This window comes from Cucurbita pepo, chromosome LG11 (assembly GCF_002806865.2).
Source record: "Cucurbita pepo subsp. pepo cultivar mu-cu-16 chromosome LG11, ASM280686v2, whole genome shotgun sequence".
In the NCBI taxonomy this organism is placed as follows: Eukaryota; Viridiplantae; Streptophyta; class Magnoliopsida; order Cucurbitales; family Cucurbitaceae; genus Cucurbita; species Cucurbita pepo.
This window is the reverse complement of record NC_036648.1, coordinates 7,316,911-7,340,333: the sequence shown is the minus strand read 5'-3', so window position 1 is coordinate 7,340,333 and position 23,423 is coordinate 7,316,911. Positions and strand designations below refer to the sequence as shown.

General features: G+C 34.9%; 4 protein-coding genes across 4 annotated transcripts; 3 read left to right on the top strand and 1 right to left on the bottom strand.

Moving 5' to 3' along the window:
- Positions 1–2,595: 2,595 nt before the first annotated feature.
- LOC111805569 (acetylajmalan esterase-like) lies at positions 2,596–4,038 on the bottom strand. The gene is made up of 5 exons (XM_023690683.1): positions 3,780–4,038; positions 3,485–3,697; positions 3,261–3,409; positions 2,902–3,175; positions 2,596–2,810 (listed from the first exon to the last, which is right to left on the bottom strand). Exons 1-5 carry the CDS (start codon positions 4,036–4,038, stop codon positions 2,596–2,598), a joined length of 1,110 nt encoding a protein of 369 aa, XP_023546451.1.
- Positions 4,039–5,099: 1,061 nt separating this feature from the next.
- Positions 5,100–6,561, top strand: LOC111805568 (acetylajmalan esterase-like). Its single transcript, XM_023690682.1, has 5 exons — positions 5,100–5,370; positions 5,465–5,677; positions 5,758–5,906; positions 5,983–6,256; positions 6,344–6,561. Exons 1-5 carry the CDS (start codon positions 5,100–5,102, stop codon positions 6,559–6,561), a joined length of 1,125 nt encoding a protein of 374 aa, XP_023546450.1.
- Positions 6,562–8,236: 1,675 nt separating this feature from the next.
- On the top strand, positions 8,237–11,566 carry LOC111805564 (GDSL esterase/lipase At5g03980-like). Its single transcript, XM_023690671.1, has 6 exons — positions 8,237–8,285; positions 10,174–10,380; positions 10,464–10,676; positions 10,759–10,907; positions 10,988–11,261; positions 11,349–11,566. Exons 1-6 carry the CDS (start codon positions 8,237–8,239, stop codon positions 11,564–11,566), a joined length of 1,110 nt encoding a protein of 369 aa, XP_023546439.1.
- A 5,437-nt stretch (positions 11,567–17,003) lies between these two features.
- Positions 17,004–18,442, top strand: LOC111805563 (acetylajmalan esterase-like). Its single transcript, XM_023690670.1, has 5 exons — positions 17,004–17,274; positions 17,356–17,568; positions 17,649–17,797; positions 17,876–18,149; positions 18,225–18,442. Exons 1-5 carry the CDS (start codon positions 17,004–17,006, stop codon positions 18,440–18,442), a joined length of 1,125 nt encoding a protein of 374 aa, XP_023546438.1.
- Positions 18,443–23,423: the final 4,981 nt, after the last annotated feature.

Sequence of the window (23,423 nt, the reverse complement as noted above, 5' to 3'; positions counted from 1 at the left end):
GGATGACAAGTCAACATTCTTGAATGGTGTGCTTGGAGAAGAAGTATACCTCGAACAACCTCCCGGGTAGATGAAAATTAGAGAAGAGAAGAAGGTACCNATGAAGCAAGCGAATGGGATTGGAACAATTTGACGGAAGTCAATATCGAAGTTGGAGAATAATCAGTTGCTGCACCAACAAGTGCACCAACAAACTCAGAAATTTTTGATGATGAAGATAAACCATGACAACCCAAAATGCGAAGTTTACGAGATTTGTATGACTCAACAAATGAGGTACACCTTGTATGTCTTCTGGCAGATGCTTAAAATATCAAGTCTGAAGAGGTGGTGCGAGACACGAAGTGGCAAACTGCCATGGATCAGGAGATTAAAGCGATTCATCACAACAACACATGGGAAGTGACTGAATTACGGGAAGGAAGTTAGCCCATAGGTGTGAAGTGGGTATTCAAGAAAAAGATGAATGCTCAAGGCAAAATTGAGCGGTACAAGGCGCGACTTGTTGCGAAGGGATACAAGCAAAATGCGGGAATCAACTATGACGAAGTGTTTGCTCTCGTCGCTAGAATGAAGACAATCCGATTGCTCATTTCCCAAGCAGCTCAATTCAAATGGCCGATTTTTCAAATGGATGACAAGTCAACATTCTTGAATGGTGTGCTTGGAGAAGAAGTATACCTCGAACAACCTCCCGGGTAGATGAAAATTAGAGAAGAGAAGAAGGTACCAAAATTGAAGAAGGCGCTTTACGGGTTGAAACAAGCACCGTTATCATGGAATACTCGTATCGATACATAGTTCAAGGAGAACGGGTACAAGCAATGTCCCCACAAACATTCACTTTACACAAAGAAGAGTGAAGGTAGTGTGAGACTTGTCGCTCTTTATGTCGATGACCTAATCTTCTCAGGCAACAATGATGAAATGATAGAAGAGTTCAAAAGCACAATGACACGAGAATTTGAGATGATAAACTTGGGCTTGTTGAAGTTTTTCCTCGGTTTGGAGGTTAAACAAGGAGAGACAAGTATTTTTATATCACAGGAGAAATATGCAAAGGAGATTTTGAAGAAGTACAAGTTGGAAAATTGCAACCCGCTATCAACACCAATGGAACCAGGTGCAAAACTCTCAAAGTACAATGAAGGAAAACGAGTAGATGCAAATAGGTACCGGAGCCTTGTGGGAAGCCTTCGCTATCTTACATACACAAGACCAGATCTTTCATTAAGTGTTGGCATAATAAGCCGGTTCATGGAGGAGCCAATTTATTTACATTGGAAGGCATTGAAGCAAGTCCTAAGATACATCCAAGGAACGGTGTCACTTGGGTTATTCTACTCAAAAACAGAAGATTACAAGTTAGTCGGTTACTCTGACAATGACTGGTGCGGAGACATAGGCAATCGAAAAAGTACATCGGGTTATGTATTCTTCATGGGCAACACGACACTTACTTGGTTGTCAAAGAAACAACCGATCGTGACACTCTCAACGTGTGAAGCTGAGTATGTAGCAGCTTCTTGGTGTGTGTGTCACGCAATATGGCTTAGAAATTTATTGAGTAAGATGGAGCTAAAGCAACGAGGTGCAACCATAATACAAGTTGACAACAAATCAGCAATTGAGTTGGCAAGAACCCAGTGAACCATGAAAGGAGTAAACACATTGACGTTCGATTTCATTTTATCTGAGATCATGTGAATGAGGGAAATGTGGAATTGCTGCATGTGGCAAGTCAGGATCAAGTTGCGGACATCTTTACAAAACCGCTACCGAAAGTACTTTTTGACAAATACAAGAAGATGATTGGCATGACAGTTGGCAGGATCATTTAAGTAAGGTGTAATAGAAAAAGGGTTTTTTTTAGAATTATTTGTCTCCTTGTCTCTCCCTCTCGACATCTCCTTCACAGTTTTGTGAGTGTTATTTTAACAAATTAGTATCAGAGCGAGCTTTTATAATTAGTATCAGAGCGAGATTTTATTTTAAACAATATCTACTAGCAATGGGCTTGGACTGTTACAATTTCATTAAACGTGCACAAGTAAATTACGCATTGTAGTAAATGTGCACAAGAACGAAAGAAAGAACGAGCTATATAGGAGAAGTTCACAGTGTGAGATCCCACATCGGTTGGAGAGGGAAACAAACTACACATTCTTTATAAGGGTGTGAAAACCTCTCTCTAGCAGACGCGTTTTAAAACATTGGGCAGAAGCCCTGGATGGAAAACTCAAAAGGATAATATTTGGTAGCCGTGGACTTGAACTCTTACACACTTGTTACACATAGTATTGTTAGGACTTCAAAAATGAGCATCCCTTCTCTCTCACCTGAATTTAAACTTTGCGATCAAAGATAGGCGAGCGATGACATCCATCATTTCTTTATTGGACAAAGAACGACAAGAACCGAACAAAACAGAAGGAGAGCTCCCGTAACGAATTAAGACATGAATAGACTACAATTTCAACCTCATGAAATATTTAGTATTACAAAATGTAAGTTCTCTTATTTCATAGAAAATCACAAGGTTGCTAAGAATCTTAACACAAAATCATAAACAACAAAACTTATGACAATATAGTTTTAAACAATACATCTCAACTTTGGGACAATGTCATCGATGAGCCAATGTGCCATGAACTTATAAGCATTTTGTGTCAAGTGGACTCCATCCCAACTAATATGGTCATTAGGGTTTGGACAAACAGGTACTTCAGGTCCACATATGTTCTTCAGGTCAAAGTTGTAGTCGCCTCCAATTCCACAACATGATTTTTGCAAAGAATCTTCATCAAATCCTGCTCACAAATATGAACATTGAGATCTCATATGTAATTTTTGTGTATTAAGAATAATGCAAAATAACTTCAAAGTTTTGAATTGACGTACCAAGATTGGAAGCACGACGAAGAATCCATCGAAATGCATTATAATAATCACCATACAAAATAATAGTATGAGGATTCTCTTTTCTCAATTCTCTAATGACTCGCTTGATTTGATGATTGTGATAAATTGCCAAAGCATTTAGATCTTTTAAACATCGAAATTCGTCGTAAGCAGTTATATCGTTGGTTTGAAAAATAGTGAGAAAGAGAGGAAAACATCCAATTGGAATGTTTCCAGGAATGATAACTCGAGTAGCACCGTGACTTATCACTCTCTGTGAACCCCATCCAAAAAAAAAAAAAACGATCAATTCATAATACGACTAACAAAAATCAAAATCAAAATCAAAACACAATTACCTCAACAACCCTCTTTATAGTTTGAACAACATCAGGAACCATATCTTTTACCTCTTGAAAAGTTCTTCCCATTAACAACGCAAAATTATAATCATTCCCGCCAATCTCTCCCACGATGAACAAAGCATTCCTTAATGTGTTGCGACATTCTACCACATATATATAAGTAAAGAAATATAAACATATGTAATGAGAAAAAGAAGGTGAAAATCCAAATAATATACCTATTTGATTTTGGTAAATTGTGCTAAAATGAGACAACATCCAACTAAGTTGATGGTCGAGAGAAGAATTGGTTGAAGAAGTAGAGAGATTCTTCGTTAAAAGAAGCTCAAAAGGCAAAGCCGTGGCACCAGCCACTGCGAAGTTAACTCCATGATTCTTGGAAGCATTTTTGTTTAGATAAGGATTCAACAATGGAAGTCGGGCGTCCAAAGCTGAAAATTCGTTATGAATTAGTGATCGAGCTATGAAACAAAGTTACGAATTATTGATCGAGCTATGAAACAAAATGAGTACCAAAATAATCGATCATAAGAAGGCCATTAGAGCAGCGACCCGTTGGAGCTTTGGAGAGTGATTTTCCGTAAGGAAGATGAGAGAAACGAGTATTAGGGTTTTCAAGAATGAGATTTCCAGTGTCGGAAATGGAATCTCCCAATTGGTATATTTGATCGAATTTACAATGCTTCAGTGAATGAACATCCGACCAAGAACAACAAAGAACAAGAATAAGAACAAGAACACGTAATAAAACAGTTTTGGTTAAAGTCGCCATAATTGTTGGAACTCATCCAATAAAATCGTTGTAATTTATACTCTCAAATTCCAACCTGATTTCCTTCCAACTTTTACACTTCCAAAACTCTTCAAAATTATAAATATACATCAACTTGTTATATTAAATTATTAATGTCAGAAACTGTTCTTATTTTTTTTTTTTGAAACGTATGACCATATTTAGTTCCCATTTTAAAATTAAACCCGTTTGTAACTTGGGATAAAAATTGAACCGATATATTAACTTTCTACCAACGTTTCCATTATATTATGAAAAAACCTATGAAATATAACTAAAATATCATCAAAATATTATTAATGATAAGAGGTTTTGGGGCTTTGATGGTATAAAAATTTGACATCTAAACTGATTTCTAATGATTAATAGGATATTTAGGGTCTAGAGATGTCCACTTTACTTTCGGGATGGGACCCTGTAACAGCCCAAACCCACCGCTAACAGATATTGTCTGTTTTGGCCCGTTATGTATGGTTATTTGCCTCACGGTTTTAAAACGTGTCTACTAAGGAGAAGTTTCAACGCTCTTATGAAGAATGTTTCGTTTCTCTCTCCAACCAATATGGGACCTCTCCCTTACAAAGACCGTCGCGAATGGGGAGGGGTTCCGTTTAAACGGAGAATGGAGAGGGAGTGGGGAACATTTTTACCCATTATCTAAATGTGTTAGTGGACAAGATTATATTCGGTATCTGTTCCCGCCCAATTTCCCATTATTTTATGTTTCTCTAGAAGGCAACTAATATAAACTAAATATATCAAAGAAGGAAACCAATTTGGAATTTCCTAAAACGAAACGAAATTGGAATTTCCTAAAACGAAACGAAATTGGAATTTCCTAAAGGTAAATAATAAAAACTAAAAACCGATATGCCAACCAATTTGAAATTTCCGGATGTTTTGAGAAGTTGGAATTCTCTCCTTAAAAGATTAGGAAATTAACAAACAAATCAAAACCCTTTTATTTTCCCAAAAGGATTGGGAAGGAGATAGTAATCTATAAAGAAAACCTCTCCTCCTTCCACCTTCTTCAACCAACAATGGCGGCTTCGACCAAATCTCCTCTCTCTATTGTTCTTGTTGTTCTTATTGTTCTTGTTTCAGTTCTTGGCGGTTCTTCATCCAAAGCCCCTTCACTCAAAGCGTGCATGATCGACGCTATCTATCAAGTGGGCGACTCAATTTCGGACACTGGAAACCTTATTCTTCAGAACCCCAACACCCCATTTTCTCATCTTCCTTACGGTGAAACATTCTTCAACAAATCCACTGGTCGCTGCTCCAATGGTCTTCTCATGATTGATTACTTTGGTATCCCTTCTTTCTAACCTTTTATTCTACTCATATTCCCAAGCCCCCCAAATTGGTGTCTAATGTTATGCCATATTCCCCTTGCAATTTGCAGCTATGGATGCTGGACTTCCATTGGTGAACCCTTATTTGAACAAAGATGCATTGACAAGGCATGGAGTGAATTTTGCAGTGGCTGGTTCTACGGCTTTATCTTTTGAAGCTCTTTCTCAGAAGAAAATCTCATCTCTAGTCACTAACTCTTCTCTCGACCAACAACTTGATTGGATGTTCTCTCATTTCAATTCCATTTGCTACGACCAAAAAGGTTTCTAATCTCTCTCCAATTATGCTTTGTTTTATATATATATATTGATTTTAATGTGTATTTTGCTTGGTATCTTATAGATTGCATTGAGAAATTAAAGAACGCTTTATTCTTGGTGGGGGAAATCGGTGGAAACGATTATAATTATGCTTTGCTCCAAGGCAAAACTATTCAAGAGGTGAAAGATATGGTGCCCGAAGTGGTTCAAACCATAAAGAAAGCCATTGAGGTAATTTTGTGTATATATTTGATTTGAATTAGGGTTTTTCTACTTTATTTTATTATGTTATTTTTTTGGTGTGTAGAGAGTGATAAGCTATGATGCTATTCGTGTGGTTGTTCCTGGAAACTTTCCAATTGGATGTTTACCCATCTACCTGACTAGATTCCAAATTAATGATGCAACTGCTTACGATGAACTTCATTGTTTGAAAGATTTGAATGGCTTGGCTATTTATCACAATGATCAAATTAAGCAAGTTATCGAAGTCCTCAAGAAAGAGAATCCACACACTGTAATTGTATATGGTGACTACTATAATGCATTGCTGTGGATTCTTCAGAGTGCTTCTACACTCGGTATGCTTTTCTACCCTCCTTCAAACTAGTATTAGATCTTAATTAAAAATAATAGTTATCTTGATTATTCATGTTTGTGGACTTTAGGGTTTGATAAAACTTCTTTGCAAAAATCATGTTGCGGGATTGGAGGAGACTATAACTTCGACCTTATGAAGGCGTGCGGAGTTAGTGGAGTATCAGTTTGTTCAAATCCAGATGAACGTGTTAGTTGGGATGGAATCCATTTCACTCAAAAGGCTTACAAATTCATGGCAGATTGGCTCATTCAAGACATACTTCCACAACTTCATTGCATTGTTTGAATTTTGTTTTAGTTGTTTCTTTTTACCTTTTGGCTTTCCTTTTAGTTTTTTTTTTTTTTTTTTATAAAACTTATGAATATATTTGGTTGATATTTTCATTATATTATTCCAAAAACTAAGAAATATAATGAAATTATCATCATGAACATGTTTCATTACTCTCCCAATGTATGTTTTCATACAAGGATACGTGTTTTGAGTATTAAATTGGGCTTAAGACAAATTGTAACGACCTTAATTTACTACTAAAACGGAGCTGCTATTATATGCATGACTTTGATTTTATAAGACTATGTCATGGACATATATTTGCATGAGAGTCTTAAAGATAAAACCACGAGAAATATTCCATGCAAAATAAAATAAAACTAAATAAAAAATTAAAATGATGTCCTAGACTAATCTAAGATTTACAAAATAAAATGCAACTACTCTAACGCATATTTCATGGTTTTTAATGCGACGCCATCGTCAACGGTACAAGGGTGTCTTGCCTTTTCTAGAAATACTGAGTAATTGACTCTGTTCTTGGAGTCAGAGAATGCAAGCACATGCAACATGAATGAGACCTATCATTTAAAACAATATTCTCTTAGATGGTCTCTAATCCAGACAAGTTGGATGTGTAGCATTTCTCTATACACGACCCACACGTGTGAGCTTGGGCCCACTAGGCGGGCTCGCACACCCCCTAGGACTGTTGGTCGAGCTAGCTCCTCTGGACTATAGCCAGACACCCGAATGTACAGTGATCATCATGCAACATGCCAAGCATGATTGTCATTTCAGTATCATAGTGTACGGGCTCATCATAAAGGAGAAGTATCCCGATTCGTAAATATAAAATTATGCATGAGGTCCCCATCCTTTCTATCATAAATAAATCATGCAGAACAACCCCAATCATTTCTCACATATTACACTCGATAATATGCATGCATAAGCTTTCATAAATCATTTCATTCATAACATAACTTTCAATATCATAGTACATCGTGGCACTTCATATCATAACATAATTCATCGTAATATGAATTGATACTAAATTTATAACACGATGTTATTTGGCATGTCTTGGCATATCATAAAACAATACATATCATATCATCAGACATATCAAACATATCACATATATGACATGTGCAGGGTCACTGGGCACGTGTCGTGTAACAGCCCAAAATTTTCTACTTAATTTAAGGTCGCTACTGTGTACATACCATAAATATTGAATGCGGAAGACTTCATTAAAATTCCATAAAACATAACCTTTATCTTAAAACACAGCCATGGACTTACGTGTTTCGAAAACATCTTTAAAACGACACAACAAAAGACTAAATAAAACGAATAAGAGTTTAAGTTAAAAACATTCTATTCTAGCCTAAGTCTAAGAAAATAAATACCACTATCCTATGCATGTGTCATGGTCTCGAGTTGCGATGCCGTCGTCAGCCGTACAGGAATGCCTTGCCTTAACCTGAAAAATGTAGTAACACATGGCTTGAGTATTTAAAGAAATACTTAGTAAGTGACCCCACTATTGGGGTTAAATGCAACAATCACATGTAATGAGATTATGGGACCTATCTTTCATTTCGTTTTCCCTATGGTGCTGTCCTAACGAGTAATTTTGGACGTGTACCATATACTCTACACATAGCCCATACGTGCGAGTATGGGCTCATCAGCTAGTTCACACACTGCTGGGCTACCTTCCTTATCTGGTGGGCATACTCTGGGAGCCCCTTAGGTCGGACACCCACTAGAACTAGTAACCGTCACGGCAGCGCTATGCAAAGCATAACGATCGTTGTCCTGCCATTGGATGTACGCGTTCGTATCCTCGTGATGGGATAGGGGTATCCCCCCAAATGCATGAGCACACATAATGCATGAGGTCCCAAAACGTTTCTATTTTCATTATCTTTTAATACAACTTGCTAGCATTATGTACATATCATATCATTTTTCATATCGTTTCAGATATCGTTCATCATTCATGTCATATCGTTTCTCATTCTTCAGTTCTCAAATCATACATAATTCTAACGGGGTTATATTTCATGTCATTTATCGTAATTTCATGTCATTCATATCATGCTGTATACACACAATTTAAGAGACCTAACATAACGTTCTATGCTTTTAACATAACATTTCATCATATACACATCATACCATGACATATTGCATCACAATGTATCATATCATAAACAAGTCATAACGTAAACACTTCGTAGTCATATTGTTTTCTAACTTATCATAGCCTTAACGTTCTTATACCTATCACAGACATATCATTACGTGAACGTACTTTAGTCAAAACTAGTACGAAAGGGTTGGAGCGTATCAGACCCAAGCTAGATCAGCCGAAATATTGGTCTGGAGTTCACATTTAAACTCATATTTGAACTCATATTACTTAAAACATAGTTCACATTTGTACTCCACTCAATTAAAAATTATTGAATACCCCAAAGTTCATAAAAATAAGAATTAGAAGTCAGATATAAAGAACAACTTATGTTTTTAATGACATCATAGAAAACCTTCAAAAACTTTACACAACGTCTTTTTCAATCATCAATGGTTGGTAGCCATATTCTTTTCGTTTCCATGATCCCCTTCTTTAAAGTACTCAACCTAATCTAATTCTTCCTCCAATACTTAGAAGATTTTTCTCAACTTTTAAGGCATGATCAAATAGATGGAATTTCATTTAGTTGCCACATCCAAACATCCAAATAAACAAGTACCTTACCTTCAATTTTTTCTGGTTAAACACAATCTTAAATTTTGTCAATCTCAAGGATGATCCAACCTACCTCACTAACACTGGAAATGGAGTCATGGATTTTTTTAAACAGAATGCAAGTTAATTATTTGGAACAACACTAAGTGAATTCAAACTTTCAAGCTTTCTCATAATATACAAGATAGCTACGAGGTAGCTGTATCATTAGAACTTGTATTATCAATTGTGATAGATCTCTCATTCCAATAATAATAATAAAAAAAATCTCAATAATATACGTGCAAAGTTTGTAACTTAGATTTTTGAAATCAAACCGATCAAGTTTGAATTTTTGAATTTTTGAGTGTTTACCTACATGCACGTTTCCATCTATTTAGTTTCAAAATTTTCAAGTGTTTATCAAGTTTCTTTAACTTTTAACTTTAGGTCAAATAAATAGCTACACGTTTTTTTTGTTTTGAAAAGTCTAATTGATTGTCAACCTTTTAATTTTATATATGATAGATTTCTAAAATTTAAATTTAATTTGATCTATCCTATCCTAAACTGAGAAGATTCATTTATTTTAAATTTATATATTCAATCTTTTGAAATAATATTTAAATTTATATTTCCTAAAACAAAACTAATAAAAACTAAAATCTAAAAAGGAAACCAATTTGAAATTCAAAAACAAATCAAAACCCTTTTATCTTCCCAAGAGGATTGGGAAAAAGATAGTAACCTATAAAACCAAACCTCTCACCCTTCCACCATTCAACAATTCCAATTCCAATTCAGAAGTTGTTCAACAACGGCGGCTTCCACCAAATCTCCTTCTTCTATTGTTCTTGCTGTTCTTCTTGTTCTTCTTTCAGTTCTTGGCTGTCCTTCATCCAAAGCCCATCTGCTCAAAACTTGTATGTTCGACGCTATTTACCAACTCGGCGATTCAATTTCCGACACCGGAAATCTCATTCGTCAAAACCCCAACACCCCATTTTCTAATCTTCCTTACGGTGAAACGTTCTTCAACAAATCCACTGGTCGCTGCTCCAATGGTCTTCTCATGATTGATTACTTTGGTATCCCTTCCTTTTAACCTTATATTGTACTAATATTGTGAAGAAGCCCCCAAATGGGTGTCTAATGATATGTCTTATTGCAGCTTTGGACGCTGGACTTCCCTTGGTGAACCCTTATTTGAACAAAGATGCATTGACAAGGCATGGAGTGAATTTCGCAGTGGCTGGTTCTACGGCTTTGTCTTCTCAACTTCTTTCTCAAAACCAAATCTTATCTCCGGTCACCAACTCTTCTCTCAACCAACAACTTTATTGGATGTTCTCTCATTTCAACTCCATTTGCTACCATCAAAGAGGTTTCTAATTTCTCTCCGATTAATAATATTTTGTTTTATGTATGCTCATTTTAATTCTTTTATGCTCCTACTTTATATATAGATTGCAATGAGAAATTAAGGAATGCTTTGTTCTTGGTGGGCGAGATCGGTGGGAATGATTATAACTATGCGTTGTTCCAAGGCAAACCTATTCAAGAGGTGAAAGATATGGTGCCCCAAGTTGTTCAAACCATAAAGAACGCCGTTGAGGTAATTTTGGGTATATATTTAACTTCTTGAATTAGGGATTTTTTACTTATCTCTAACGTTTTTTTTTTGTGTGTCTGCAGAAAGTGATAAGCTACGGAGCTACTCGAGTTGTTGTTCCTGGAAACTTTCCAATCGGATGTTTACCCATCTACCTAACTGGATTCCAAACTAATGATACAACTGCTTACGATGAACTTCGTTGTTTGAAAGATTTGAATGACTTGGCTACTTATCACAATGATCAAATCAAGCAAGCTATTGAAGTGCTCAAGAGAGAGAATCCACACACTATAATCGTATATGGTGACTATTATAATGCATTGTTGTGGATCCTTCGTCGTGCTTTTATACTCGGTACGTTTTTCTACACTCCTTCAAAATAATATTAGATCTTAATTAAAAAGAATAGATATCTTAATTATTCACGTTTGTGGTATTTAGGGTTTGATGAAGCTTCTTTGCAAAAATCATGCTGCGGGACTGGAGGAGACTACAACTTCAGCCTCATGAAGATGTGCGGAGTTGGTGGAGTATCAGTTTGTTCAAATCCAGATGAACGTGTTAGTTGGGATGGAATCCATTTAACTCAAAAGGCTTACAAATTCATGGCATATTGGCTCATTCACGACATCTTTCCACAACTTCATTGCATTGTTTGAATTTTGTTTTAGTTGTTTCATTTTAGTTTTTAGCTTTCCTATTTTGTTTTTGTTTTATTTTTTTGGGTGTAATATTTTATAAAGTTCATTAATAGAATATTCGTTTTCAGTTTTTTTTAAAACATATTAATATATTTGGTTGATATTTTCATTATATTATTCCGAAAACTAAGAAATATAATGATAATATCATCATGAACATCTTTCGTTACTCTCACAATGTATGTTCTTATAGTAGCAGCTGTGGTTTAAGTACTAAATTGGGTTAAGATGTATTGTAACAACCCTAATTTACTATTGAAATAGAGCATATGCTTGATGAAAATGTTTGCTTACGCCACCACATCTAAATGGTGTGTGAAAGTGCTCTATTTGTAATCAAATAAATTACAAGGATATGGAAACAGTAATAAATGGAAACAACAATAGATAGCTATGATAATAAAGCAAATATCTATATATCTTCCTATAATATAGTATCAAATATGATATATATATATATATATATATATATATATATATATGTTAAACTATAATTTAGTATTAAATAACCTTAACACCACCCCGCAAGCCAAGTGTCGGATTTGAACGAATATGAAACTTAAATCTGAAAAATTTAAAGAGAGGTTGAGAAACACTTTTCGTGAAGATGTCAACAACCTGGTTGGGAGGAGGCATAGAAAAACACTTTCTTGCCCCTCGAAAACTGTAAAGGGATCGTCGCTCAGCGGCGATGCTGCCTTGGCTTCAGCGAGAATATATCTAACCCATGAAAAGGGATCGTCGCTCGGCGACGATGCTACCTTGGCTCCGGTGATAATATTTCTAACCCAAGAAGTAGAAGGGGGAAACCTAGAGCAAGGGACAAAGACAATGTTGAAGCCAGAAGAGTTGCCACAGTGGGTGAAGAAGCCAATTTTGGCGAGAAGGGAGGTGGCAACTTGGTTGTCGAAGAGGCCAGTACACCACTCAGATTTCGAAGGTAAATCTTTGTAGAAGGTCAATAGCCTTCTCGAGATTCTGTATATTTTCGATGAGAATGCTGATGAGGATCATGAGGTTAGGGTTCTTATGAACGTTGAAGAAAAGATTGGGAAGAAAATGAAAGAGCCTATATTGGTTAAGGGAAAACTGTTTGGGTTGGAAAAGGTGAGGTTGTATGTACAGAGTATGGCGAAGGGTGATTTGGAGGTCAAAAGGGTTGAGCCGAAGAGTAATCAATCGGGCCCGCTTGCGGCAGCCATGGCGACTGCCCCTGCGGCGTCAAAGCTAGCAGTGGTGGTGGAAAAAAACAATAGAAGATTCAAAAGCCATTGAAAAGAAAGGATCGGGGTTGTTAAACCGAAAAGGGCTCCAATATCATTTAATGTTTGCTTAAGTCACCACACCTAAATGGTGTGTGAAAGTTCTCTATCTATAATCAAATAAATTACAAGGAATTGGAAACTATAATAAATGAAAACAACAATATATGGAAAGATAGCTATGGTAATAAAACAAATATATAGATATTTTCCTATAATAAAATATCAAATATGATATATATGGTAAACTACAATTTAGTATTAAATATCCTTTAACACTTACCTAATTTTTTTATACAAAAATATTCATTTAAAATAATTTTATAAGACGATGTCATGAACTTATACGTTTGCATAAGAGTCTTAAGAACAAACGACGAGATATATTCAAGGCAAAATAAAATAAAACGAAAGAAAAAAATTAAAATGATGCCTTAGACTAACCTAACCTCTACAAAATAAAATGCAACTACTCTACCGCAGATTCTGTGGTTTTTAGTGCGACGCCACAGTCAATCGTACAGGGGTGTACAAGGGTTTCTTGCCTTTTTGTCTTTTCTAGAAATGCTCTTAAGTGACCCCAGTAAGCAAGTGATCCAACTGTTGAGGTTAGAGAATGCAAACGTTAGCAACATGAATGAGACCTGTCATTTAAAATAGTATTCTTTTAGGTGGTCTCCAATTCGGGCAAGTTGGATGTGTAGTATTTCTCTACACACGACCCATGCTCAATGGGCTCGCACACCTCCTGAGCCTGCTGGTCGGGCTAGCTCCTCTAAATTATAGTCGAACATCCGTAATGGTTGGGACATGGAGTCTGCTGCCTATCCATAGCTTATTCAATTGTTGTAGATAGTAAAGCTATATATGGAAAAGAGTAATATATAGTACATGACTATTTATACTAAAAAGCCGGTATAAATATATGGTATAAATATAGTAGGTGGTTATAACGGTTAAAACTATATAGAGTAAATTGAAGCCATATATAACACCAGTACTTTACTCCTTCTTTGTTGTACATACGTCATGAATACAAATCTTTTAGTCAATACTTCTCATTGCATTTTCTCTCCCCTATTTCTTTGTGTTCATCTTGATCGAGTGTGTGCATTGTTGTGCGATCCTAACAACTGGTACCAAAGCTAGGCGATATTTACCTATCTGTGAAGATGAAAATTTCAAAGATTGAAATTCAGAAATTTGATGGATCCAATTTCAGCTACTGGAAGATGCAGATTGAAGATTATCTGTACCAGAAATATCTTCACGAACCCTTGTTAGGGTAGAAGCCGGATACCATGATGACGGAGCAGTGGAAGCCTAGGGATCGACAGGCCTTAGGGTTTTTTCGGTTGACGTTGTCCAGAAACGTGACGTTCAACATCATCAAGGAGAAGACAACATTTGATTGTCGAATATGTACGAAAAATTGTCGGCTATAATACAAGATGTATTTTATGCGAAGATTGTTCAATCTACAAATGTCTATAGGTGGATATGTTGCATATCATATAAATGAATTCAATATGATTGCCAGTCAACTGAGTTCGGTGAATATTAATTTCGAAGATGAAATTCAAGCATTGATTTTGATGTCATCTTTATCCGTGTCGTGGGATACTGTTGTTGCGATCAACAGTTTCCGAGGATCTAAGAAACTGAATCTCAATGAAATCCGAGATGTAGTTCTCAACGAAAGTATTCGTAAACGAGAATCTGGAGATTCATCAGGTAGTGCTCTCAGCATTGACCAAAGGGTAAGAAGTAAATTGAAGGGCTCGAAAAAAGGTCGATCAAAATCAAAGAATCGTGAAAATTTTTCAAACAGACCAAACGTAACGTGTTGGAGTTGTTGAGAAAATAGGCACTTTCGAACTGATTGTACAAAATTGAAGAAGAAGCAGAATCACAAATTTGAAGATGACAATGATTCTATATATTCAAAGACATTAGGAATGCTCTAATCATCAGCGTGGACATCCAATAAAGAGTTGTTCTGAATTTTAAGTCTGAAAGTTTGGAGAGAGTGTATCTTGTCAACAACAAAGCCTTGAAGATTGATGGAAAGAGGGATGTCTGCATAAAAACTCGCGCAGAAAATCAATGGATATTAAAGGATGTTAGATATATTCCTTTGTCTTCAGAAGAACCTAGTCCCTATTGGTCAATTGGATAACACAGATTATGTAACAGAGTTTGTAAAGAGTTCATGGAAGATTGTGAAGGTTGTTATGGTGGTAGCACATGTCACAAAATCTGGAACCTTATAGACCACTGCAGGGTGTACGAACATGGCTGCGGTTGGTTGCTGAGAGTGCTTCAAAGTCAAGTATATGGCATAATAGACTTGGACAAATGAACATGGCTCCTTGCATGTCTCTCTCCTATTTCTTTGTGTTCATCTTGATCGAATATGTGCGTTGTTGTGCAATCCTAACAGAAAGTGCAACGACTGTCATGCACCATGCCAAGCATGATGGTCATTTTAGTCTCATAGTATACGTGCTTATCATAAAAGAGAAGTATCCCGATGTACGTGAATATACAATTATGCATGAGGTCCTCATACTTTCTATCATAAATAAATCATGCAGAACAACTCGTATCATTCCTCACATACTACACTCGCTAATATGCATACACAAACTTTCGTAAATCATTTCATTCATAGCATAATTTTCACATCATAACTTTCACATCATAGCTTAGGGGTTGTGCATTGTAAAATTCCTCATTTCGATACACATCATAAACATTAAAGAAATTTTCAATAATAGTATTATAAGTTGTTTTGTCGAATCAAATGATGCTCATTCATGATGACATGTCTACGTTATATGATGATGCTATATGATATTGTATCATGTTATACGATGATGTTACATGATGATGTTATATGATGATGATATGATGATGATGATGCAAGCTCGACTATGATGGGTCGAGGGGGGTGCGAACGCCTGGGGATCCACACTCGCACGTGTGCGTCGTGTGTAGAGAGTACTACACATCCAATTTTGTGCGAACTGGAGGCCACTCTTATGATAGTTTTAACAATAGGTCCCTGGATCATGGGTTGCATGTGTTTGCATTCCGTGACCCTACATTGATTATTTCTTAAAATACTCCGACTGTGTGCTACTTCTATTTCAAGTAAATGCAAGACACCCATGACGACACTAAAAGTAGAGACCAAACCATGACACGTGCATAGGATAATGGTATTTCAATTTTAGACTTAGGTTAGAGTATGATGTTTTTACTTTTAATGTTTTATTTAATATTTTCTTATGTCATTTTAAAGATGTTTTTGAACAGGTAAGTCCATGACAGTATTTTGTTATTAAGTTTTAAATATTTAATTTCACACAAAAACATAGGTTATGATGATGATAACTACTTTAGATTAGTAGAAATCTAGGGTCGTTACAGTTATTCATAATTTTTTTTTTTTTTTTTTTTTTTTTTNGAAGAATGAGAAACATAAATAGAATTGGAATTGCAAGTGTATTCTCATTAATATTCAAAACATTTAAATGGGATACAAGCCAGTAACTAATACCTACCGACAAAGAAAATATAAACTAATTAAATATTGAAAATAAAATAAAATATACTATAAATCAAATCATTTAAAAAATATATATATATATATATATATATTATGATATAATATCTAAGATATATTTCATAAATAATATATCTCAACAATTTTCATTTATTTGAATTTAATCCAATCCATCAACCATTTTCATTTATTTGAATTTAATCCAACCCAGTACTCTTAAAATTTTATGGTTATTAATTTTTTTTAGATTTTTAAAGTTATAAGATTTTTTGGATTTTTAAGATTTAAGAAATTTTTTGAACACCCTTACAATATCATCATTCTATGGTAGATTATATTTCCTAAAGGTAAGCTACTCAAAACTAAAATCATCAAAGATAAAAACAGAGTTGTTTCGAAATCAAATTAGAAGTTCCAAAGATTTAGGAAATTGGAAAACAAATCAAAACCCTTTTATTTTCTCAAAAGGATTGGGAAAGGATAGTATAAAACCAAACCTCTTACCCTTCCATCATTCAACAATTCCAATTCCAATTCCAATTCCATCTGAAGTTCTTCCACAATGGCGCCTTCAACCAAATCTTCTTCCTCTATTGTTCTTGCTCTTCTTCTTGTTCTTCTTTCAGTTCTTGGCTGTCCTTCATCCAAAGCCCATCTACTCAAAACTTGTATGTTCGACGCTATTTACCAACTCGGCGATTCAATTTCCGACACTGGAAATCTCATTCGTCAAAACCCCAACACCCCATTTTCTAATCTTCCTTACGGTGAAACGTTCTTCAACAAATCCACTGGTCGCTGCTCCAATGGTCTTCTCATGATTGATTACTTTGGTGTGCCTTCCTTTTAACCTTATATTGTACTAATATTGTGAAGCCCCCCAAATTGGTGTCTAATGATATGTCAAATTGCAGCTTTGGACGCTGGACTTCCCTTGGTGAACCCTTATTTGAACAAAGATGCATTGACAAGGCATGGTGTGAATTTCGCAGTGGCTGGTTCTACGGCTTTGTCTTCTCAACTTCTTTCTCAAAACCAAATCTTATCTCCGCTCACCAACTCTTCTCTCAACCAACAACTTTATTGGATGTTCTCTCATTTCAACTCCATTTGCTACAATCAAAGAGGTTTCTAATTTCTCTCCAATTAATTATATTTTCTTTTATATATCTTCATTTTAATGTGTATTTTGTTTGGTATCTTATAGATTGCAACCAGAAATTAAGGAATGCTTTGTTCTTGGTGGGCGAGATCGGTGGGAACGATTATAACTATGCGTTGTTCCAAGGCAAAACTATTCAAGAGGTGAAAGATATGGTGCCCCAAGTTGTTCAAACCATAAAGAATGCCGTTGAGGTAATTTTGGGTATATATTTAACTTCTTGAATTAGGGCTTTTTTACTTATCTCTGACGTTTTTTTTGTGTGTCTGCAGAAAGTGATAAGCTACGGAGCTACTCGAGTTGTTGTTCCTGGAAACTTTCCAATCGGATGTTTACCTATCTATCTCACCGGATTCCAAACCAATGATACAACTGCCTACGATGAACTTCATTGTTTGAAAGATTTGAATGGCTTGGCTACTTATCACAATGATCAAATCAAGCAAGCTATTGAAGTGCTCAAGAGAGAGAATCCACACACCATAATCGTATATGGTGACTACTATAATGCATTGTTGTGGATCCTTCGTCGTGCTTTTACCCTCGGTATGGTTTTCTTAATTATTATTAGCTTAATACAAAAGAATTGATATCTTAATCATTCATGTTTGTTGTATTTAGGGTTTGATGAAACTTCTTTACAAAAATCATGTTGCGGGATTGGAGGAGACTACAACTTCAGCCTCATGAAGATGTGCGGAGTTGGTGGAGTATCAGTTTGTTCAAATCCAGATGAACGTGTTAGTTGGGATGGAATCCATTTGACTCAAAATGCTTACAAATTCATGGCATATTGGCTCATTCACGATATCTTTCCACAACTTCATTGCATTGTTTGAATTTTGTTTTAGTTGTTTATTTTTAGTTTTTGGCTTTCCTATTTGGTTTTTGTTGTTTTTATTTTTTTTATTTTTTTATTGGTGGGTGTGATATTTTATAAAGTTCATTAATAGAATATTAGTATTTTTTTTTTTGAAACATATGAATATATTTGGTTGATATTTTTTTCATTACGGTTAAGAATGAAGCTCTTATTCGATGTTAAGAATGAGAAGCTCTGATGTCATGTTAAGAATGAAAAACAGAGGTGGAATTGAAAGTCCAAGAAACATAAGTGAAATTGAAAGTCTGGGATACATAGGTGGGATCAAAAGTCCCATCGGATCTTCATCAATGTTCACAGTATTTAAATATAATAAAACTAAATTCTAAAAATAAGAGATTCTACTCCCCAAATATTATATCAAATATAGTATTTATATTCCAATAATTACATTATTCCAAAAGCTAAGAAATATAATGAAATTATCCTCATGAGCATGAGCATGTTTGGTTGTTGTCAGATAGACAGCTGTAATTTGAGTATTAAATTTGGTTTAAAATGACACTATATCTACCTCTCAAGAGTGTGAATACATCTTAAAAATATTATTAGGGAAACGGTTGAGATATAATATCTAGTGAAGATATTAGTTATGGAATATATCTTAGATATTATATCTTAATATTCCTCCCTTTGTTATTTATAGTTTGATTTGTAGTATATTTTATTTTATTATCAATATTTAATTAGTTGTTTATATTTTCCTCGTACATATTATATTAGTTGTTAGGTAGCTTGTATCCTATTTAAAGGTTATGAATATCAATGACAATAAACACCTCCCATTCCAATTCTATTTCTATTTCTCATTCTTCACTCAAACAAAACATAGTTAAGCATGAGAAATAGAACAATTCTATTTCTATTTCTCATTCTTAACGAAAACAAAACAGAGCTAAGAATGAGAATTAGAATTGGGATCGAAGGTTCAATCTTCATAGATATTCACAACATTTAAATATGATACAAGCTACCAACTTAAGTTAAGAATGAGAAATAGAATTGGGATCGGATGTTCAATCTTCGTTGATATTCACATTTAAATATGATACAAGCTATCAACTAATACAAGAAAAATAGAAACTACCTTTGACAATAAAATAAAATATACTACAACTAAAATCATAAAATGAAAATATTAGCTAATTACAAATATTTTAAGATATATTCTATGACTAATATATTCTCAAAATATTAATTGATTACGAATATCTTGACTAATTCAAACTAGCAATAAGTTGCATTCAATTATGAAAGTAGTGCAAGCTTATTTCTCAATAACTCGGAGAGCCTTACAAAAAACTTCAAACTTCACTTTGTCAAGTGCTTTAGTAAATATGTCTGCAACTTGCTCATTAATATGTATTTTGTGCGATAACACTTTCTTCTAATATGCAATGATCATACATTTCGGATGATCCACTCACATTTTTCTTCTTGTTTACCATGACCTTTAAAACTCCATTTTTCCCTGAACCCGAATTTCTTCTGATTCCTGCATTTTGATTCGGCAATTTGGCTTAATATGGCCTAGCTTTCCGCAACGATCGCACACCACTTTCACCCGACAATCTCGTTTGAAATGGCTAGGTTTTCCACACTTGTAACAAACTTTAAATGGCTTCTTTGACGACTCCTCACTTTTGAATTGATGAAGGCTATGAATGAAAATTCGATCTCCTTTGATATTTGACATGCAACACATCTTCTGACTTTGGGGAAAGCTCGTTGTTGTTAATCATTTGCTTAATCAAAGTATCCTGATTAGAAAGCAAATTCTCCAATTCAATAAATGAAGGCTGATTTGTCCACCCTTGTATTGAGGAAACAAAGGGCATAAAGTCTTTTCCTAATCCACGACTAAGACAACACCGTAATCGAGCATCACTCACTGTCTCTTCAGCATCTAATTCTGAAATTTCAGAACACAGTTTTTTCACTTTCAGGAAATATTCTTTAGAAAAATTACCTTGAGTTACACATCTAGTTCATTCTCTAGAAATTGCAATCGAGCTGTATTTTAATTGTATTTTAATTAGTAAACAGCTTTTGAAGTGTTTCCCAAACTTGCTTTGGTGACTTTAAATCACGAACATGATCAATATATTCCTTGCTAATCAAAGTTCACAAGGTAAATAAAGCTTTTCCACATTTGATCTTCCATTTTCGTTTATGTGTCATCACCTTCAATCAAATCCCACAAATCTTGCGCCTGTAGATAAGTTTCCATACATAATTTCCAATAATTATACTTATTGCCAACAATCTTTTCCATAGATATACCTATAGAAGCACTTCCACTGTTATCTTGTTGAGTAATAAATCAAACCCTTGATTACTAACTTGGCTCTAATACCAACTGACACAATATCTACCATTCAAAGGTGTGAATAGATCTAAAAATATTATTACTCATCAGAGGTAAGAATGAGAAATAGAATTGGGAACTCAAGAAAACAAAACAGAGTTAAAAATGAAAAATAGAATTATGATCGAAGGTTCAATCTTCATTGATATTCATAACCTTTAAATAAGATTTAAGCTAAGAACTAATCCTACATATATGAAAAATATAAACTAACTAAATCTTATAATAAAATAAAATATACTACTCATCAAATCACAAATAGAAAATTTTAACTTATTACGAAGATATATTTTCTAACTAATATATTATCCAAATATTAATCATTACGAATATGTTGACAAATTCAAACTAGTAATAAGTTGCACTAAAGTTTGACACAAGACACATCAAAATATAAAATATTTTATTAATAAATTACCTTAAATGTGACCGATGTTTTGATTAATAAATTGCATAAGGTTTCTATTTAAATTTGTAAGGGTTTCCAATATTTTCTCTTTTCAAATTATTCAGGCTCATAGTTTACGTAAATTTTCATAACAATCCAATGCCCTTTTGTTTCCCTACATTTTTAGAAAAAAAAATCATCACGAATCCACCACCCAAAACACCATAAAAATGTGATTGAAGTAGCATCACAATTAGCTTTGAAACCAAATTGAAAATCGAGCCTCAAATTTGGCATCGAACATTTGACCAACCCTCGCAGTCAACCTCGCTCACTTGCAAAGCTTATGAGCATTGACCCAACTCATTTATAGTGTTGTAAGTTCGTATGAAGATGTATTGTTATAACTCTCATTTATTTTGGTTCATAAGTCATTAAGTTCATAACCCTTTTAATTCATATTCTCATGTATTTGGTTGATATATGAGAATTAATATTGCTATGCCTATAGAAATGCTTGTCCAAGTTGTATTTGTCTAGTGGCATTTGGGTTAGATGCGGAATCATTGTCATTTTGTATTTGTCTAGAGACAATTGGGAGGAACTTTGTTTAGAGACTTTGTAGTGTGAGATACACTTGTAAACACTTTGGTTATAGTGATTGACTATCACCCGTGGATGTAGGGGGATTTCTTCTCTCTGAACTATCTAAATCTTTGTGTTCTTTGTTTAATTTTTGTTTGTTGGTGTGTGAGTGCGATCGATCTTGCTTCTGCTTCCAAATAACAATTGGGTATCAGAACATTTTGGTTGTGGCATTAGGGTACAACATTTGGTAGCCAGATTCAACAAGTGGTATCAAAGCATTGAAGATTGTGGCATTACAACACAACAAGTGGTATCAAACCATTGAAGGTTGTGGCACTACGACACAACAAGTGGTATCAAACTATTGAAGGTTGTGGCATTACGACACAACAAGTGGTATCACAGTATTGAAGATTGTGGCATTACGACACAACAAGTAGTATCACAGTATTGAAGATTGTGGCATTACGACTCAACAAGTGGTATCAGAGTACCAGGTTGTGACATTTGGGATATTGTGAAAGACTTAACCTCATCGACCACTAGACGTGCTCACATTCACCATCAATTATTGAAAATAAGTCTCATTGCAAGTTTGCTTATTTGTTCTTGAAAAACATATTTTCAAGAATTATGATTATCTCAATCCATTTGATTTGGTTGGCTTTGGTGACTCAATTTAATCTTGAACTTGCACAACTTGGTATAAAAATAAGTTCTCTCTACGGAGATTTGCAATAAGAAATATATATGACAAGACCTGTTGATTTTCAAGTAGTTGGGCAACAACATTTGATACGTAGTTTTTGGAAGTGTAATTTTGTTGGGGATGTTATCATTAGCGTATAATTTCAAACCCTAAATTTTCATTGGAATGAAATTTGAACTTAATTCTGAACTCAACTGTAACGACCCTAAATTTCCACATACTCAGAGTCGCTACTAACGTCTCATGCTCATCTATAATGCAGAAATATAACTCTTACATGAACATAATTGATAACGTAAACTTAAAAAAAAAAACGTTTAAAACAACTCCTTCTCTGGAAAACACAGCCATGATCTTACGTGTTTAAATATGAAATACTGAAATTTAGAGAAAACAAAAACAAGTACAAAATAATTTAAAACAATGAAATGCAAAACAACTTATTCTAACTTAAGACTAGAAATTTAAATATGAGTCTACCCTATGCACGTGCCACAGTCTCTGCTCGCGATGCCGCCGTCCTCGGTACAAGTGCACCTTGCCTTTACCTGAAAAATGAAGTGGCACATGGCCTGAGTATTTCAAAGAATACTCAGTAAGTGGCCCCACGATAGAGGGTCATGCAAATGCAAACACATGCAATCATGATTTAGGGACCTATCTCTAATCATCTTAGGGGTGGCCTCCAGTCTCGGACAAATTGGATGTGTAGTACTTCCCTACACACGACTCACACGTGCGAGTGTGAATCTCCAGGGCGCTCGCACACCCCCTGGACCCTCTGGTCAAGCTAATCTGTAGCGACGTCCGGAGGTCAGCGGAACCCCATAGTGTCATGCACCTCATGAACACCCTCATCTGTGTGCTTTCGCACCTGTGCGCAT

Bases quoted from the DNA above. Each gene is read 5' to 3' on its own strand.
- LOC111805569 (XM_023690683.1), bottom strand. From the start codon at position 4,038: ATGGCGACTTTAACCAAAACTGTTTTATTACGTGTTCTTGTTCTTATT. The intron at 3,176-3,260 runs GTAATTGTGTTT...TGGGGTTCACAG, and splicing joins CTATAAAGAGGGTTGTTGAG to AGAGTGATAAGTCACGGTGC. The intron at 2,811-2,901 runs GTACGTCAATTC...ATTTGTGAGCAG, and splicing joins TCGTCGTGCTTCCAATCTTG to GATTTGATGAAGATTCTTTG.
- LOC111805568 (XM_023690682.1), top strand. From the start codon at position 5,100: ATGGCGGCTTCGACCAAATCTCCTCTCTCTATTGTTCTTGTTGTTCTT. The intron at 5,907-5,982 runs GTAATTTTGTGT...TTTGGTGTGTAG, and splicing joins CCATAAAGAAAGCCATTGAG to AGAGTGATAAGCTATGATGC. The intron at 6,257-6,343 runs GTATGCTTTTCT...TGTGGACTTTAG, and splicing joins TCAGAGTGCTTCTACACTCG to GGTTTGATAAAACTTCTTTG.
- LOC111805564 (XM_023690671.1), top strand. From the start codon at position 8,237: ATGGGCTCATCAGCTAGTTCACACACTGCTGGGCTACCTTCCTTATCT. The intron at 8,286-10,173 runs GTGGGCATACTC...TTCTTCTTTCAG, and splicing joins TGGGCTACCTTCCTTATCTG to TTCTTGGCTGTCCTTCATCC. The intron at 10,381-10,463 runs GTATCCCTTCCT...GTCTTATTGCAG, and splicing joins TCTCATGATTGATTACTTTG to CTTTGGACGCTGGACTTCCC.
- LOC111805563 (XM_023690670.1), top strand. From the start codon at position 17,004: ATGGCGCCTTCAACCAAATCTTCTTCCTCTATTGTTCTTGCTCTTCTT. The intron at 17,569-17,648 runs GTTTCTAATTTC...GGTATCTTATAG, and splicing joins CATTTGCTACAATCAAAGAG to ATTGCAACCAGAAATTAAGG. The intron at 18,150-18,224 runs GTATGGTTTTCT...TGTTGTATTTAG, and splicing joins TCGTCGTGCTTTTACCCTCG to GGTTTGATGAAACTTCTTTA.